The sequence below is a fragment of the Rhincodon typus genome, chromosome 14 (genome assembly GCF_021869965.1).
Source record: "Rhincodon typus isolate 14 chromosome 14, sRhiTyp1.1, whole genome shotgun sequence".
NCBI classification, from domain to species: Eukaryota; Metazoa; Chordata; class Chondrichthyes; order Orectolobiformes; family Rhincodontidae; genus Rhincodon; species Rhincodon typus.
In genome coordinates, this window is record NC_063345.1 from 37,329,929 (window position 1) to 37,350,398 (window position 20,470).

General features: G+C 40.6%; 1 protein-coding gene across 1 annotated transcript in view; it reads right to left on the reverse strand.

Moving 5' to 3' along the window:
* The window catches only part of tex11 (testis expressed 11), a 154,257-nt gene that overhangs the window by 772 nt on the left and 133,015 nt on the right, over positions 1 to 20,470 (reverse strand). Inside the window, exons 17-19 of the mRNA XM_048605310.1 lie at positions 14,943 to 15,063; positions 4,473 to 4,640; positions 2,095 to 2,123 (exon numbers count right to left, since the gene is read on the reverse strand). Of these exons, the coding sequence (XP_048461267.1) occupies positions 2,095 to 2,123; positions 4,473 to 4,640; positions 14,943 to 15,063 (318 nt within the window). The remainder of the gene's footprint in view (positions 1 to 2,094; positions 2,124 to 4,472; positions 4,641 to 14,942; positions 15,064 to 20,470) is intronic.

Here is a 20,470-nt window from a genome sequence, read left to right on the forward strand (position 1 = left end):
TGCTCCTCTGATGCTGCTTGGCCTGCCTTGTTCATCCAGCTCTACACCTTGTTATCTCAGATTCTCCAGCATCAGCAGTTCCTACTATCTCTTACACCAGCTATGTTTGACTATAAAGAAATACATGATATTTTTATCCTTACTTTATATTCCTAATGACCAATACTTTAAAACATACACACATTTTAACAAAATAGAGTTTTTCAATTTTGATCAAGGTACCACCGTCTTACTAAGTATTTAATCAGTCAGTTTTAGAAGTGAAATACATCCAGAGAAATTGCTTTTAAGGCCACAAGCTCTGTTAATTAATATTTTTATAATTGCTGTCATGATGGCACTGCTGAATGACACATAGCAATCTTGGAATGCTAACTGCTATTTCATGGAAGCTGGAAATAGCTGGTTGAACTAAAGCCATCACACATTCTGACTTACTTTTTCCATAAGTACTCGATTCACGTATGGTTACCTAATGATTAAGATACTAAGCAAGCGGTACAGAAAATTGAGTGTACAAATTTATACAAAAAAATGGTCAAAGTGAAAGATATTGCTTCAATTGTGGGAAACAAGAAGGAATCACCTACCCCGACCAGATCTGGAATGCAACTGTAATTCCAATCTCATACTAGATGGTTGACTCAATGAACCAGATGTTCAGAGTTAGGAGGAATTTGCAGACCTTCAAATATCAATGTGGGGCCCAGATGTTGAATTCCTGGCCTATTTTCTAAAAATCTGATGTTTGCCAGGAAGGGAAAGAGTTCAGGGAATGATTCACACAAACGAGGAAATCCAAACTCAGCAAGTTGACTTGAACATTAGTACTGTGTTTACACCATTTTGGATGGGTTCAAAGGCCTTAACTCACGCTGGTAGTGACAAATTAATGGAATAGGCAATAAATACTCTCAAAGGGCAAATTAGATCTGTTAAAATGCCCTGATCTGAAGTTCTCAGAATTCCTTATTTGATAAACTTGGAAAAATATAACTTCAAGCTTAAGACTTAAAGCTGTCAGTAATGTTTTAAAACAAAAGCATCAGCCGGAATGCTTTTAATCTGATCCAGCTAAGGAAAAGTCATTACCATACATTGTTCACTTTCAATACAGCTGGGTGGGAGGGTGAACTGTGAGGAAATTCAGAGATGCTTTTCTGTCGTTTGGACAAGTTGAGTGAGTGGGGACAATGTATGAAGGATGAAGAATAATGTGGGTTAATTAAAGGTTATCTGCTTAGCTCATATAAACAGGAAGACAGATTATTATCTGAATGGCACAGATTGGGAAAGGTGGAGGTGGAACAAGACCTGAGTGTTCCACAGGCAGTGCAAAAGGCAAATAGCATGCTGGCCTTCATAGCCAGGGGACTCAAGTACAAGTGCAGGCTTGTCTTGCTACAATTGTACAGGGTATTGGTGAGGCCACGCCTAGAGAACTGTATGCAGTTTTGGTCTCCTTATCTACGGATGGAGTGTAACGAAGGTTTGCCACAATTTTTTCTGGTATAGCAGGACTGATGTCTGAAGTGAAACTAGACAGTTGGGACTACATTCACTGACGTTTAGAAAACTGAGGTGAGATCACATAGAAACCTACTCAGTGATGCCCAGTTTGGGTTCTGCCAGGGCCACTCAGCTCCTGACCTCATTTGGTTTAAACACGGACAAAAGAGCTGAATTCCAGAGGTTAGGAGACAGTGAGAGCCCTTTACACCAAGGCTACATTCAACCGAGTAATCAAGGAGCCCTAGCAAAAGTGGGGATGCTTGCCAATGATTGCACAACTTTCAGCTCCAGTCCTGACTTCTTAGATACTGAAGCAGCCTATGTCCAAATGCAGCAAGACCTGACAATATCCAGGCAGTAATGACAAGTGGCAAGTAACATCTGTGCCACACAGATGCCACACAAAGACCATCTCCAATAAAAAAACAATCACCACCCCTTGACATTCAATGGTGTTACCATCAATGAATCCTCCACTATCAACATCTCTGAGATTACCATTGACTCAGCTCAACTTGCCGCACAAACACGATGGCTGGAAAAGCAAGTCAGAAGCTAGGAATACTTCAGCAATTAACTCACCTTTTGATCCCCCGGAAACTGTCCACCGTCTACAAGGCACAAGTCAGGAGTGTGATGGAATACTACCCACTTGCCTGGATGGGTCCAGCTCCAACAACACTCAAGAAACTTGACACCATCCACGACAAAACAGCCTGCTCGAAAGGCAGCATATCCACCACTGACACTCAGTAGCAGCAGTGTGCACTATCTACAAGATGCAATGCAGAATATCACCAAAGATCCTCAGACAGCACTTTCCAAACCCATGACCACTTCCATCTCAAAATACAAGGCCAGTTGATACATCAGAACACTATTACCTGCAAGTTCCCCATCAAGCTGCCCACCGTCATGATTTGAAAATATAATTGCCGTTCCTTCGCTGCCGCTGGGTCAAAATCCTGGGATTCTCTCCCTAAGGGCATTGTAGGTCAACCAATAGCATGTGGACTGCCATTCAAGAAGGCAGCTCACCACCAACTTCTTGAGGGTAACTAGGGATTGTCAATACATGCTGGTCAGCCAGCAATGCCCACGACCCACAAAGGAATATTAAAAAAAACTTATTAAATTCTAACAGGACCAGACAAGGTAAACATAGGAAAAAGTTCCTGATAAACATGAGGCCCAGAACCAGGGGCTCAGTCCAAGGATATGGGATATGCCATTAGGATTCACAGGAAAGCGAAGACCAAGATAGTGAATGTTTTCCAAAAAGGTGTTAGATGTAATTCTTAGCTCTGAAGAGATCAAAGCATATGGGGAGAAAACAGAAATCGGGTACTGAGTTCGATGATTATGTTGAATGGTGGAGCAAGCATGATATTTCCCAAATGATAGCTCATGTCATTATGAATAAATGGTTGAATTTCAAAAGCTACAAATAGCACAGTAAGAGGTTTGGAGTTCAGTTTGATTGAGAGTTTAAATGGCCTATTAAAGTATCAGCTGTCTTTTATGTGAGTCTCAATGCAAGTTTATTTTAAGAGATTGAACACATGATTTAAAAGCTTTGAATGGGGTTCATGAATGGCATTTTTCTTTCCCTGGCAAGTATGCATTAGTGACAGGAGTACCGACATTTCAATATTTATACTTCTTCAACTTCATCTGGCTTTTAATGTATGCTGATGGCAAATACTGTGTCAGTGGCTAGTGAGACTTGACATGGGGGCTGTGACAATACAAAAGTTTTAAGAGGTGTATTTTGTCCCGTGCTTTTGAAGAAGAGAGGTTGAGACAGAGGTAAGGAGCAGTCTGTTCCAAGCCAATGAAGTTAACAGCTTGGGAGACCTTGGTTTTTTTTTTAAATTGGAAGATTAGAGGCAGCATGAATGGGTGGGGTCAATCTCCCACGGAGCCAGGATTTTAGTTTAACTTTCAGTAGCTGTTGGGGTTTGGAAGCTGCTATACATCTCTCCCTGCTACAGCAAAATGCTTGAGTTCTCTCTCTCACTCACTCAGAGTTTTCTCTTGATGTCCTTTCCTTCTGGACTGGAGAAACATTGCATGTGAGACGATCTATTTAACTGAATTTGCCCTTGCCAAAGGTGCATTTATGGGAGTTTATTATCTTAGAACAGCTAATCAGTGGTAGTTAACATATATACCATCTTGTTAAGCACTGTGATAGAGTTATAGTCAAGCATTTTTTCCAAAAAAATTCTTATTTTGTCTGTATTTTAACAGGAGCGTAAGAATAAAGTGTATTTTGCTTCAAGTCTCGTAGTTTGACCAATTGAACTGCATCCAGAATGCAACGTCTTACAAATGCCTTTGAAAATCAGAAAAAAGTTGCAGTCTAGGCTATCTTCTTAAAATATTTTGAGGGGGCTTGGTCTGGTCCATAACAAGGTGAGTATATGGATGAGGTCAGAAGACTGAACAGCTTTTCAACCACCTAGGATAAAGCCTAGAGAATTGACTCAAGCCTTCTAACTAGGTCAATTAACCAGTGCCTACGGCTGCCTAGAACATGCCAAGTATGAAAATTTCCTGACCTGCACCACCTAAAAATCCAGCCCAATGTGTTCAAGACAATTAGGAATGGATAATTAATACTACCTTGCTTGTGACTACTAACAACCATGCCTTTAGCCTGCTGTTCTCATACTCGCACTTCCCCACTAAACCTCTTTGCTGTTCTACCTCCCTGTTCCCCACTATGAGTTTACTTATAATCGTGACCAACACTTTCATCAATCCTGCTATTATCTCATTCTTTGGCTTGCATCAATTTCTTTTTCACTTGTACATGGAAGTGCCTTGGAATTTTTTTATGCATTAAGGGCAGTAAATGAATGCAATAGTTTATATATGAAAGCTAATAACTAATTAAGCAATTAATTTTATATATATTCTATAAATGAGTGATTCTTACTGTGAATGGGTCTTACCTGACTTTCATAGCTGGCCTGGAGGGATCCCAGATATTTGAGGAAGCGCATTCCAAGCCCACACCATTTCTCCGCCTCAGCATATTTACCCAAACTATACAAGGAAGCCCCAGTATTCCAAGCTCGAGTCATCAGCCAAAGCATTTCCACCTCTGGGTATTCCTCTTGCTACACACAGAAAAGCAGAAGTTTAAGACAGAGTAAGGCAGAATGTTCTCAACTTTGACCTAACAATCCTCAACACTTAAAACAGAGTTAACGCTTTGGGTCTGGTGACCCTTCTCAGAACTCTGAGGAAGAGTCACCAGACCTGAAACGTTAACTCTAGATTTTTTCTCCAGATACTGCCAGACCTGCTGAGCTTTTCCAGCAACTTCTGTCTTTCTGAGATAGTAGGAACTGCAGATGCTGGAGAATCTGAGATAACAAGGTGTAGAGCTGGATGAACACAGCAGACCAAGCAGCATCAGAGGAGCAGGAAGGCTCTGTCTTTCTTCCTGATTCACAGCATCCACAGTTCTTTCAGTTTTTACTCAATACTTAAAATTCGGGTAGAAAGGACTTTTGCTCTATTCTTAATTTCCGAAAGGAGCCTGGTGGTGAGTGATCTTCTTAAATCACTGTAACACACATGGTATATGTTATCCAGTTATGATTGGAAGTCAATACATGCCTATTTGAAAGTAGGTTCTCATTGAAAAGCACACAATTTTGAAAGGGCTTGACAGGATAGATACTCACAGATTGCCTTCCCTGGTTAGAGAATCCAGAACACGGAAACACAGTCACAGCATAAGGAGCTAATCATTTAGGACTGAAATGTGTAGAAATTTCTTCACTCAAAGGGTTGTGAATCTTTGGAATGCTCTACCCAAAGGATAATGGATTATGTTACGCCATACTTGGGATATGTGTTCGAACTCAATCCCCACTGTTCCTGGAGTTGCGACAAATTTTCTGTATGACTCTATAAATGTTAAGATTTTATGGAGTCACCAAAAATTCCAATCTGCCTCTGACCGCTACCCTTGATAAAAGCAAACCACACCAAATTCCTTCAGTCACAATAAAAGTATAACTACTTTTTATAATACTCTTTGACAAGAACAGTAAAAGAACAGAATTTCTAATTCACATTGCTTAAGCTTTCTCTCTTTTAAAACTCCAACACATACACACACACAAATACAAACAAAAAGAGACAAAACACAAATATCATAAATGGGCTGGAAGAAAAATATCAGGAAAACCAATTACTGTATTACCAGTCCAAAATCACAAAACTAGATAAGTTATTTTATATTCCTTTCAATTCTTTGATGATGCCTTAATGTTATCTGCATTGCCATGATCAGTCTGTAGTTCACTGGTTGTTTGATTAGACCTGACGTCTTTCTGGTTGTCTTTGGGTTATACAATTATTTCTTTCAATGTCACCAAACATAGCTTTTCTGCTCTTTCGACAGAAAATTTAAAACAACAGTTTTACAGAACATGGGAAAAGAGAAAAAACAATGCAGTTAACTTCAGGAGGTAGATTCCTTACTTGTCTGTTTCATTGCCCTCAGAGTCTGTGTTAAATTGCAATCTGATTAATCAGAGGGCTGGTTCCTACATTGAGCTCTCCTGAACCCTTAACAAACAGTGCCAATTTGTGTGGACTCTGCATCTCCAAAGCTAGCATTGTCTCATGAGCATTAGTTAGCTTCATTTGTTTTGCACATCTCCTTGTAATGTGCTCATTTAAGCAGTGACCATTTTTCTCACTTTTAGTCCATATTCCAAAAATACTCCAATAATGAACATATAGCAATCAAAGTCACCCGACTGTTCTTAACCAGACTTTACAAATAATGTCAGACACCACATTTACAGCTTAAGCAGAAATTACAAATTCATTATTAATACTGGAAGTAAAATGGAATTCCCATAGTCTTGCCAGATCATTGGGCTGCTCTCTCAATAGAGACAGAGATGGCTGGTGGTGGTTTATTCTGAGGGCCACCATGCCTCAGGAGAGGGTGGGGGTGGAGAAGCAGGGTCCTTCATGGCAACCTCAGTCCTGGCTGGAATTAAACCCTTCTTGTACCGCGAACTGGAATGAGAGATAGAGAAACTGTAAAATGGTCTTCGGTTATCCTCATTTGGAGACCTTGCATGTTACACGGTTCTGGGCTTAAGTTCGAAGTGGAACTCTCTCTCTCTCTCTTTCTCTTTTCTCTCTTCTCTTTTAGCTCTATTTCTTACAGACAGTAGATGTGGCTTCTTTTTATACCAGATTGTACCAGATACAAAGTACTACAGTATCACATGCTCAATATAATCAATAGAGGATTTTTTTGCAGTTCTTTGGACCATCGTTCAACCAATTTGAGGTCGGGAAGTTCGTGAGAACACATTTCCTAAAATCATATCAGGTTTTGCCTGTCGGTTTGCCATCTGCATCTATATCAGTTTCCTTATGGTGTTACTCTGCTCATATCGGACCGGTCACATCTGGGCTGGGGGCTCTTGTCCTTCTTCCTCTTTGGGGTCAGAATCTGAGACAGGGACTAACGGGGCATTGGGTCTGCTTGGGGAATGATTATAAAGCAGAGGTCTGCAGGATATGGCCCTCTGCCTGATTTAAGGTGTTCCATCTCCTTTAGTGCCTTTGTCAGTCTCTGGTAGTTTTTAATTCACTACAGACAATGGACAATTTATCTTTAAGGCTATCATTTTCTCTGTCATAATTTGACTTAACAATGATTTCCTGTGTTTGTCTTAGTTGTTACGTGACACACAGGGACCAAGGGATTCGTTTTTTATCCCCGAGTAGGGTTGTTTATCCCCAGGCTCGCTTTATATCATCTAGGGACCATTGTCCCATGGAGGTTCCGTATTTCTTTGAGATTTCAGCTAGGGTGGAAGAGAAGTTGAATTGTCGCTCAATATATCCTTTTAGTTTCTGTAAAAGTTCCTTCTCCAATATATCAGGCGGTGCCCAGCCACCCTTTACTGTAGTTGGTAGTTTCTCAGCCATTATTACCACTCTCTTATTTATAAGAATTCATAGCCAACAGACATATTTTTTAGCAAATTACTGACGGGGACGTCTCCCTTTAAGTAGAATTCACTGTAAATAGATTCGAGGTTTGTTTCAGATCACATTGTACAGTACTTTCCAAAAAGGGGTCGGGCCTTTTTGAAAAGATGAGTTCTTACCTCACTGTAGAGCGAAGCGACGACTGTGTGGAAAGTAGACCCATTCCTGTGATCCTGCCGACTATGCCAAGTTGTTGAGGTTCTTCGTGTACCGCGAACCAGAGTGAGAGACAGAGTGACAATAAAATGGCCTCCAGGTGTCTTTATTCGGAGAGCTTGCTGTTACATGGTTCTGGGTCGAAGCTCGAGCTGGATCTCTCTCTCTTCTCTCTCTCTCTTACAGACAGTAGATGTGGCTTCCCTTCATACCACATTGTACCAGACACAAAGTACTACAGGTGTCAGATCCTCAATATAATCAATACAGACTTTCTTTTCTCTGTTACAGGGTGTTATTATTGTAATTCTTTAACAACTAGTACCTGTTTCCCTTAAGGGGCTTGTTGTCTTGATACAATTAAGTTTCCCTGATACAATTAAGTTTCCCTTAACTCCTTCCTGCCCTGTGGGTTTCTGCTGAACCCCACAACCCCACTGTTGATATCACTTAGCCATTCAAGCAACTGAGCTAACCGATCCCTCTTTAACTTTAGCAAAGCAAAGTTAAAAACAAGGTAATCTAATTAATCTCTATGACTTAAACCCAATCTTCTTTACTCATAACCCCCGCTCATAAATATAGACAGACACAGTTAAGGGACAAATTAAAAGAAAAATAAAGAACTGTAATTTGCCAGTTCAACAGTTTCACAATGGGTACCAGGCCTTTCAAAATCCTTGGTAAATGGAATTATTCAGAGGCAAGTAAACTGTATGTCTTGCCTGAATTCCAAAATCACCTATTCATGCAAACAGTTTCCACCAGGCTCCAAGGATTGCTCACTTATTTATTATAATCAGGGATTGATTTTTGAGAACTTTCATAAGTTGATCACTGGAGGATAACTAGAGAGCAACCAAAACTCTGTCCAGCAGCTTTCACTGTCACGCTGCCTTTTGTCAAACAAAAACCTGTTCAGTGTATAGTTTCTCTTTTTTTAACATTCTCTTTGATTGACTGGTCAGCACCGGCCTCCTTGTGAAGACTTCTTTTAACATCCAAGAATCTGCTAGTCCTTAAGCATAGTGCATCTTAGGTCCAAAACACCTACAGTGTTCTTAAAACAATTTTCAAGGGCAGTGTCCATGAACAAGTATCAGTTGATTGTTCTTTCTTTTTAAAACAAAAGTTGCAGCTCTAAGTCCAAAGGTCAACTCTGAAGTACAGCTCATACTTCCAAACCAAAAATGCAGAAAGTAAAGTAAAACAATAATGGTCTCAACAATACAGTGAGCAGGCAAGAAAGTGAAGTTAATGCTGATGATTACCAATACTTCTACTGAATGTTAGAATGGCCTTGACGGACAGCATAGCCCTCGTGCTTTTAACTCTTATTTTAAAGTATTGTTAGGAAGAGAGTTACGGGATATTCACACAGGAAAAGTCAGGAAGGGTGCCTGACTTTGAGGTGAACTTGTAGGCGATGATGTCCTTTTATCTGCTGTCCTTGTGCTAGGTGGGCGACAATATGAATTGGAAGGTGCTATCAAATAAGGGGCTGGAGGAGGCTCCAGAACAAGGGCAGGGAAAGAGACAGTGCCAATGGTGAAACTGAGGCTCCAAAGAAAGAAAGGGGCTGAAAAAGGTTATTGGGTGAGAAAGGGAGCTGCAAAGTCAGGAGAGGGACTGCAATGGGGGAAAAGGAGCAGCAATGGAGTACTGATGTAAATCAGAGGCAAATGGACTTCAATCCAGGTAAGTGTGAGGTAATGCATTTGGGCAGGATAAACAAGGCAAGGGAATAGATGATGAATGGTAGGATCCGAGGAGGCACAGAGGATATAAGTGACATATACACTGGTCCCTTAAGGTAGCAGCACAGGTAGAGACAGTGGTTAAGAAGGCATATGGGATACTTGAATTTATTACCCAACGAATAGGTGATGCTGGAACTTTCCAAAAAATTAGTTAGGTCACAGGTAGAGTATTGTGGGCATTTCTGGATTCCACATTATAAGAGGAATGTGATTGAACTGGAGACAGTGCAGCGAAGATTGAGCAGTATGTTGCCTGGGCTGGAGAATTCTATTTATGATGAGATGCTGGCTGGACTGAGATTGATTTCCATTGAGCAGAGGAGACTGAAGGGGTCATGATTAAGATGTATAAAATTACAAGGGGCATAGACAAGATAGACAGGAAGAAACATTTCCTCTTCATAGAGGGCTCAGTGACTAGGGGAATGCATTTAAGGGATGGGTAAGGAGGTTTACAGCAGATGAAAGGAATTTTTTTTCAGCTACAGAGTGCTGGGAATCTGAAACTCACCGGCTGTAAGGGTGGTAAAAGCACAAATTCTGTTAACATTTAAGAAGTATTTAGATGTAAATCTGTGATGCCAAGGCATACAAGACTATGGGTCAAGTGTTGGAAAATAGGATTAGAATAGATACGTGGTTACTCTCAACTGGCGCACACTCATAAGGGACCTTTTTCTCTGCTGGAGACCTCTATGACTCGATAAGAGATGTAAACAGGGAGGGGGCTACAAAGGTAGGACAGCGGCTGTAAAGGGAAGTCTGGGCCTGCAAAGGAGACATGAGGGTCTGAAAAGGTGCAGGGAGTAGAAGAAAATCCACAAAAGGGAAGAGAACAATTTAAAAACTCTCATCAAAGGAATACTCAGCCAACAGGGAATCAAGAAAACTGCAGTCACCCCTTTAAAAATGAAAGTGGAATCTTTAGTCTAGTTGAAGGCTGCAGACGTTCAGAGCCTATCATATGAGGAAAATTAGAAGGTATTGATGTAATAAACGCTGTTAATTGGATGATTTAAAACCGAACAGTCTTCCTTCATAAAGTTTTCATTTATGGATTATTGCATCTCAAATCATTTCACATATTGCAAATTACTCAAGCTGACACAAATATGCAGCCATTCTGCTATTACCTTACCAATTTTTGTAAAGCATGTTTAAGATGGTGACTTTTTGTGTCTGGAAATGTTTGTCTTTTTTTTGCAAAACTATTCATTGTTAACTAATGCCTCTTAACTTCTGCCAATTTAAATACTTGGGGGTTCAGAAAAGTCACGCATTTGTGTGTGCTGTGACTTTTAGTTTAATGGAACAGTGATACTTTTTGAGAATACTGATTAGTTCTTCTAACTCTGTTTTTGTACAAGTCCAAATATTCCAAGTGGTAACTCAGTTCTGAAGAAGGGTTGCTGGACCCAAAACGTAGACTCTACTTTCTCTATGCTTCAAGACCAGATGCGTTTCTCCAGCTATTTCTATTTCAGATTTCCACCATCCGCAGTTCCTTTTTTGTTTAGTAAAGATAAATATAGGTCCCTATGGTCAGGAAAAAAGGAATTTATAATGTGGAGTAAAAAGACAGCAGACCAATTAATACATACTTTTAGCTTTATACACAAAGGAAGACACAAATAACATCCCAACGATATGGGGCAATACAGTGTTTGTGGGAAGGAGGAATTGAAATAAATTAATATTAATAGGGAAACAATGTTGGGAAAACTAATGTGATTAAAGGGCAAGTAAATCCCCAGAGCCTGATAAGGTTCATGTCAGAGTACTTAAGGAAAATGGTGCTAGAGATAGCAGGTGTGCTAACGGTCATCTTCCAAAATTCTTTAAATTTTGGAATGGTTCCTATAGATTGGAGGATAGCTAACATAACCACATTATTTAATAGGGGAGGCAGAGAGAAAACAGCAAATTATACTCTAGTTAGCTTATATTGGTAATGGGAAAATATTAGAGTCCATTATAAAAGATCTAACAGCAAAGCACTTGAAAGATTGTAACAAGACAGGCCAGAATCAGCATGGATTTATGAAGGGAAACTTGTGCTTGACAGATCTGTTGGAATTTGAGGATTTAACCATTCGAGTGGATAAGGGAAAGCCTGTGGATATGGTTTACTTGGATTTTCAGAAGGCTTTTGAAAAGATCCCACATAAGAAAATTATAGCATATGGGATTGGAGAATTGGTTGGCAGACAAGAAACAAAAAGTATAGATAAATGGGTCTCCTTCTCAATGGCAGGCAGTGACTAGTGAGGAACCACAGTAACCAGTCCTTGGATCCCAAGTATTCACAATAACACATCAGTGATTTAGATGATTAAATTATGTGTAATATCTACAATTTTGCAGATAAATCAAAGTTGGATTTATGTATGCTGTGAAGATGATGCAATGTATCTTCAATATCATTTAGGCAAGATACGCATGCAGGCAAATACATGGCAAATGCAGTATATTGTGGATATATGTGAGGTTATCCACTTTGGTAACAAAAAAATGCAAGCAGATTATTATCTGAATGGTGACAGCTTAGAAAGGAGAGAGTGCAATGAGACCTGGGTGTCCTCGTATGCCAGTCGCTGAAATTTAACATGCAGGTACAGCAGGCAATGAGCAGGTAAATGGTATAACGGCCTTCATAGCAAGAATATTCAAGTACAGGGGCAGGATGTCTTGCTGCAACTAGACAGGGCATTGGTAAGATCATACCTGGAGTATTGTGTGCAGTTTTGGTCACCTTATTTGAAGAACGTTCTGGCTACAGAGGAAGAGCAACCAAGGTTTCCCAGACTGATTCCTGTGATGGTGGGACTACAGGGAGGAAGAGAGAGACACTATGTTCCTGTCAGGGTGAAGGACAAGGTCGGTAGGTGTATGGAATGCTGAATGACTAGAGAATTTGAGGTTTTGGTTAAAAATAAGAAGGAAGCATAGATCTGGTATAGACAGCAGAGATCAAGTGAATCCCTAGAAGAGGATAAAGGCAGTAGAAGTATACTTAAGAGGGAAATCAGAAGGGCAAAAAGCGGACATGAGATAGCTTTGGCAAATACGGTTAAGGAGTATCCAAAGGAATTCTACAAATACCTTAAGGACAAAAGGGTAACTGGGCAAAGAATAGGGCCCCTTAAAGATCAGCAAGGCCACCTGTGTGTGGAACTGCAGGAGATGGGGGAAATACCAAACGAGTATTTTCCATCAGTGTTTACTGTGCAGAAGGATATGGAAGCTAGACAACTTGGGGAAATAAATAGTGACATCTTGAAAAATGTCCATTTAACAGAGGTGGTCGTTCTGGATGTCTTATAACACAAAGATGGATATATCCCCAGAACTTGATCAGGTGTAGGAACTCTGTAGGAAGCTAGGGATGTGATTACTGGGCTGAGCTATCTGTATCATCAATAGCCATAGGTGAGGTGCCAGAAGACTGAATGTTGGATAATGCTGTGCCACTATTTAAGAAGGGTGGTAAGGAAAAGCCAGGGAGCTACACACCAGTGAGCCTGACATCAGTGATGGGTAAGTTGTTGGAAGGAATCCTGAAGGACAGAATTTACACATATTTGGAAAGGCAAGGACTGATTAGGGATAGTCAACATTACTTTGTGCATGGGAAATGGTGTCTCACTAACTTAATTGAGTTTTCTGAAGAATTAACGAAAGGGATTGATGAAGGCAGAGCGGTGGACATGATTTATATGGATTTCAGTAAGACGTTCAACAAGGTTCCACATGGTAGACTGGTTAGCAAGGTTAGATCACATGGAATACAGGGAGAACTAGTCACTTGGATTCAGAACTGGCTCAAAAGATAGGAGACAGAGCCTGGTGGTGGAGTGTTGCTTTTCAGACTGGAGGCCTGTGACCAGCTGTGTGCCACAAGGATCAGTACTAAGCCCACTGCTTACTGTCATTTATGTGAACATAGGAGGTATGGTTAGTAAGTTTGCAGAATACACCAAAATTGGTGGTATAGTGGACAGCCAAGAAGGTAACCTCAGAGTACAACGGGTCCTTGATCAGAGGGCCAATGAGCCAAGGAGTGGCAGATGGAGTTTCATTAGACAAATGTGAGACGCTGCATTTTGGAAAGGCATATTAGGGCAGGACTTATACACTTAAAGGTAAGGTCCGGGGAGCATTGCTTAACAAAGAGACCTTGGAGTGCAGGTTCATTGTTCATTGAAAGTGGCATTGCAGGTAGATAGGATTGTGAAAAAGACATTTAGTATGCTTGCCTTTATTGCTCAGTGCATTGAGTATAAGAATTGGGAGGTCATGTTGCGGTCATACAGGACATTGGTTAGGCCACTTTTGGAAAACTCCGTTCAGTTCTGGCCTCCCTGCTATGGGAAGGATGTTGTGAAACTTGAAAAGTTCAGGGAAGGTTTACATGGATGTTGCTAGGGTTGGAGGGCTTGAGCTATAGGGAGAGGCTGAATAGGCTGGGGCTATTTTCCCTGGAGTGTCGGAGGCGGAGGGGTGATCTTTTGGAGTTTATAAAATCATGAGGGGCATAGATAGGGTGAATAGCCAAGTTCTTTTCCCCAGGGTGGGCAAGTCCAAAACTAGAGGGCATAGGTTTAAGGTAACAGGGAAATATTTAAAAGGGACCTAAGGGGCAACATTTTCACACAGAGGGTGGTGCATGAATGGAATGAGCTGCCAGAGGAAGTGGTGGAGGCTGGTGCAATTACAACATTTAGAAGACATCTAGATAGCTACATGAATAGGAATGGTTTAGATGGATGTGGGCGAAATGCTGGCAAATGGGAGTAGGTTAATTTAGGATATCTGGTTGGCATGGACAAGTTAGACTGAAGGGTGTCTTTCAGTGCTATACAACTCTATAACTCTATGGTTAGACAGGATAGATGCAGGAAGGGCCGGGTGGCGGTCAGATCTTCCTGCCTGTACAACCCCATTAGAATCACTGTTCAATTCGCATGTATAATTAACAAGCAGAAGACTGCATGACCACACAAAAAAAATCTCCCCAAGCAGAAGTGATGACTACTAACATGCCTGATGTCACACTTAATAACACAGGAACATGCCCTGTAAGTTTAACCACTGTTACTAGCCCAAAATCACAAAATAAAAGCCAGAGAAATGCATCATATCACAGAATCCCCAAAAATGTTGAAGCAGGCCATTTGGTTCATCCACCAAACCTGCACATTTTGGACTGAGAGAGGAAACCACAGCACCTGGAGGAAACCCACACAGACATGGGGAGAACATACAACTCCATTCAGACAATCACTGAGGCTGGAAACTAACTGGGGACCTGGATCTGTGAGACAGCAGTGCTTATCACCGAGCCACTGCGCCGGCCCTTTCAGAACTGGATCCATCCAGAGTACAGAGTAATGGCTTTTTCAGATATACATTTTACTTATTCTTTTAAAATTTCACTCAGACATCATTGCTATCTAGGCTATCACTCACCGAGTTCTCAATCATAACGAGTGCTTCCTCATAGTACCACCAGACCTCATCAAGAACCCGAGGTTCGATTTCCGTTAATCCTGTCGGGAGTGAGATCTGGACTAGGCTGTGGAGCAATTTGCTATCAAGAAAGAATGCACGTTAAGTGCCTAATGACTATTCTCCAAAACATTAAAATAAGGCTTTGATTCCATCCTGGCAAAAGGCAAGTCTTTTAAAAAATAATCTGTTAATTTGATTAAAAGAAGCACACAACATTCCTTAAAAAAACTAGATCAGGTAATATCTGTTGAGAAATGAACAGAGTTATTATTTCATCAAAATTGCTTTAGGCACAGTTTTAAATTTGCAAATATGGTACAATTAGTTTTTAAGGCTTAGCATTTCACCTATGCCATGAAACGACTCAAACTGACTCAGGATACAATATAATTATTTTTCTGAGATTTCTTAAGATTTGATTGACAAATACTTTTTGATTTGAAGGCAACTTTCAAATTCACACAAACTCATTTAATAGGCAATACAGTCACATGCTAACAATGTTTGTAACTGTGTTGAAAGGTGGGATATTTGAAGTCAAACAAGCAGAATTAAAAGAATTCAATAATATCCTCAGTAATTATCAATCCTCCATTAAATTTAAAGCCACACCACACAAGCAGAGAATCAATTTCTTAGACAATGTATTGTACAAGACAACAGGAATAAGTAACAATAGATTTTTTTTCCAAAATAACTGTTGCACACTTCTACACTCAAAATGGCATTATGTTAAACACACTTTCCGCAGATTAGTGAGGTCAAAGCAATGGGTTTCCATCACAAGCACAATGCTGGACATTTATCACTAGGTAGTTACAATCCCTTTTTACTTCTTCTCATTCCTCAATCTCAAATTTAAAGTTAACAATTGACAGTGTTCAGTACAGTAGCAACTACATATTTTCCCAATGTGGTAGCTCCTGAACGAATGCAGCTTCAAACCAGAGGTTCCACATTAATTTGCAAGGAATTCAGAAGATCCGTGATTTCAAGTTTTCCTGGTTCTCTGTTCACAGAGTACTCCTTTGTAACTGTTTATTTATAACGTTTCCCTCTCCTTTGCAGACGGTCTCTCTCTCTTTGCAGTTTATTCTTCCATTTCCCACATCTTCTCACATTCTTTCTTCCCCTTTGCAACCTCTTTGGTCTCCATGGCAGATAGTCCCTTTGAATCTGGCAAATGAAATTTCTGAAGTACTCAACAGCCTCAGCATTCCTAGCCTCAGGTAGCTAAGCCTCGAAAACCTTGGCTTTGGCAAACCCCCCAGTGACTTGCTCACTTACCTTCCTTCCTTTCTTACTTAATCTGCTTGCTGCTTCTCCAAAGGCTCTTTTTCTCCCACACTTACTGCTGATTATTTTCACTAGTGAACCTATCAGCAGCAAATACAAGAGATGGAAGTATAACTGCTTTGCATTTTACTTAACGGGATTGTGGGGGGGGATTTTTCTCAGATTGGTCACCCGAGTGGTTGGATCTTTACGACGTTTTGGGAATTTATCTATCCTTGTATATGGAGTGGTGGTCTGAATTATCCACCAAAAAGAAAAAGCACCTTGACATCCCACACCATGACAAGGACTTGTCCAGAGATTAGGTTAAAGTAGTACAGTACATCCTTAAGACACATTTCTATCAATGCCCCAGCAGCTACAGGAATATAGTCTGGTATCACATTAAAGAAGCCATTTTGCATGCTGATAGTGAATGTTGATATTATTTACTGGCCTATAGATGCAGAACACTGCAACATGTCTGATAGGTTTTAAGTAATTATGGAGATGGTGAGATTGCTACGCAAGTGTGAAGACCAACACCTGTAACTGGGTAGCAGTAGAGTTTAAATGGCAAAAAAAAGATGATATAACACAGAAGACTAATAAAGAGGCAGATAAGAAAACAAAGGATAAGTTCATAAGCAATCAGAAATTGCTGGAAAAACTCAGCAGGTCAGGGACACTTGCATCTGTGAAGAGAAAATAGAGTTAACGTTTCAGGTGCAACAACCTTTCTTCGTGGCAGAAGTGGTAGAAATGGTGGAAAGCTATCTGATGTTTGTGGAGGGAAAGCCAAGAACAAAGGAAACTCAATTGTGGTTCTAGGTGGGAAGGGAAGGAGTTAGAACAAAAGTTCAGGAAACAGAATGACATACAGATCCACATCAAAATTACTGCTTTCTGAAATGGCCAAAAAAATGCACTTAGTAATATCAAGATGCAACATGAAACCATACAGACCACCTGACATTGATCTAGGCAATGGAAAAGACAATGGCACAGACAGCCCTCCCGACCTGCAAGGTTTTTCTTACTCACATCTGGAACACTGTGCCAAATTTAAGAGAATTGTCCCACACATTAGTCAACTAACATAGAGTCACAGAATCACTATGTCCAGTTCTGGTCATCCAGGAAGATTATTATTAAGATGGACAGGGTTCAGAAGACATTTGCCAGGATGTTGCTGGGTACGGAAGGTTTGAGTTATAAAGAAATTCTGGCTAGGCTGGGCCTTTTTTCACTGCAGCATTGAAGGTTGGAAGATAACATTACAGAAGTTTATAAAATCATGAAGGGTAAAGATAGGGTTAATGGTAGGTATCTTTTTCCTGGGATGGGGATTTCAATACTAGGGGGCATATTTTTAAGGGGAGAAGAGAGAAATTTTAAAAATGTCATGAGGGCAACTTTTTTTTACACAGAAGGTGGTTCACATGTGGAATGAACTTCCGAAGGAAGTGGTGGATATGGGCACAATTATAACATTTAAAAGACACTTGGATAAGCACTTGAATAAGAAAGGTTTGGAGGGATAGTGGCCAGGAGCACGCAGCTGGGACTACTTTAGTTTGGGATTAATGTTCGGCATGGACTGATTGGATCAAAGGGTCTGTTTCCATGTTGTATCTTGGAATAATCACAAACATCATGTCATACCTTATATATCCCTGGCACCACCAGCATCACACATTAAGTCCTGTCCCATCAGACCCAACAGAAGGGGCTGTGGAGTAGAATCAGAGACAGTTGCCCTGGGTGCCCTCAAGAATGACACTGGACAAATAAACTCCCATTCACAGGACAAGCATGGGCAATGAAATCTCCTGTTGGTTACTAACTAACTCTCTGCCCCCAGCTGATGACTCAGTACTATTCCATATTAAACATTATTTGGAAAATACACTGATGGTGGCAAGAGCACAGAACGTACATCAATGCCATCTCCAACAGCAACAATACTGATCAAGCTGGCGAAATCCTGATAGACATTTCTGACAGACTGCACCCATGGCTGGTGGCGACGTATCAAGAGGGAAAACCACGCTAGACTCTCTCCTTATCAATCTACACTGTCGGTGACAGTGTCAGTAGAACTGATCACAAGCAGTCCTTGTGAAGATGACGACTTCACAGTTTCACACAGAAGACACTCTCCAGAAATTTGTGATGCTGCCTCACAATGCTAAATGGATTAGATTCAGAACAGATTTAGAAGGTCAAAACTCGACATCCATTTGGTACGGAGTGTCATCAGTCATCAGCAGATGACATGACCTGGTGTATTCCTTATGCTACTATTACCATCAGGCAAAGGGATCAACTATGGTTCAATAGAAATTGCAGAAGGACTTGCCTGGAACAGCACTGGGCACACCAAATACTGAAGTGTCAACCATTTGAAGCTACAACACAGGACTACTCACAAGCTGAACAGTAGCATGCGATAAGAGAGTAACAAACAATCCCATCAGCAATAGATCAGATCAATGTTCTACAGTCCTGCTGCATCCAGTTATAAATTGTGGTGGACAATTAAACAACTAATCAGAGGAGGCTGTTCCAAAAATATCCATATCGCTAATGATGGGGGTGCCAACAAAGTTAATGTAAATGAGAAGGCTGAACAATTTGCAACTATCTTCAGCCTGAAGTGAGAGTGGGCAATCGATCTTAGCCTTCCTGAGGTCCCCAACATCACACATGCCAGTCTTCAACCAATTTGATTCATTCCACGTGATATCAATAAACTGGCTGAAAGTATCAGAGACTGAAAATGCAGGGAACCTTGACAATATTCTGCCAATAGCGCTGAAGACCTGGAATCCAGAACTAGCCATAACCTAGCCAAGCTATTCCATTTGAGTTACAACATTGGTGCCTACCTGACAATGTGGAAAATTGTCCACTTATGCCCTAACCACAAAACCAGGACAAATCCAAGTTGATTGCTTACTATTCCATAAGCCTACTCTTGGTTATCAGGCAACAGGCAGAAAGTGTCTCTGGATGCTATCAAGTAGTTCCTGTTCAGTGATACTCAGTTTGGGCTCCTCAGTACAGCATTAATCCAAACAGACATTGAGAAACTGAACTCAAGAGGGGAAAAACATTGACTACACTTAACATCAATGCAATATTTGACCAAGTGTAGCATTAAGAAACCCTAGCAAAGCAGTGTACAATTGGAATGAAGTGGTGTGGGGGCACGGCAATAGTGGTAGTGTTTAATTCTCCACTGGTTACAGTTACATCAAACACAATTCATCTTAGTTTCAGGAGATCAGTGCAGAAGCTCCTTACTGTCCTAGGCCCAATCATAAGGCAGCAGTGGGTATATTCAATGGGCACAATGTTCAATGTCACTCAAAATTTCTCAGTTACAATAGCAGTGCCTGCCCAAATGCAGCAAGAACTGGGCAACATTCAGCCAAGTAACATTTTGGCTGAGGAGGTTTTGCATGACCGAGGTAGCAACCTCTCTCTAAGCCAATAACTCTGAGCTCAAGTCCAACTTTAGAACTGTGTATTCATAGAAGGTGTGTTTATAATGCATCAGACAGGCTGATTATCATCTTTTAAATCTTTCAAAAATACATATGACAGGCAGTAACTGCAATAAAGGCTTCAGGTCAGTCATGCTTGATGCAAAAGGGCACCATCAAGGAGAAGACTAAGACTAGATTTCAGAGAAGATTTCAAAATCATGATGGGCTTGGAGAGTGTACATGGGCAGAAATGTTCCTACTTGGAAAAGGATCCACCACCAGGGACAGAGGTTTTGAAATATTTTACAAAAGAAGCAAATGCAAGATAAGAAAGAAAGTGTTTTTACACAGTGAACAGTAGGATATGGAATGCATTGCCTAGACATGTGGTGGAGTCAGGTTGAATTGAGGTATTCAGGAGGGCCTCATTCATGAAATGATCAGTTAAATAGAAATAATGTGCAAGGGTATGGAGAAAAGACAGTAAATCAAAAAACTCAGACAGCCAGTACAGGCCACGACAGACCAAATTACCTTCTGCACCATAACAACTGTGTGATTCACAAAAGTGTCAGGTTATACCATCTCCAACAAGAGAAAACATACCACCTCTTTGAAATTCAATGGCATTACCATGAATCACCCATAATCATCATGGAGCTTCCCACTGTCCAGAAACTGAATTGCATCAGCCATATAAGTAATGTGGCTACAGAA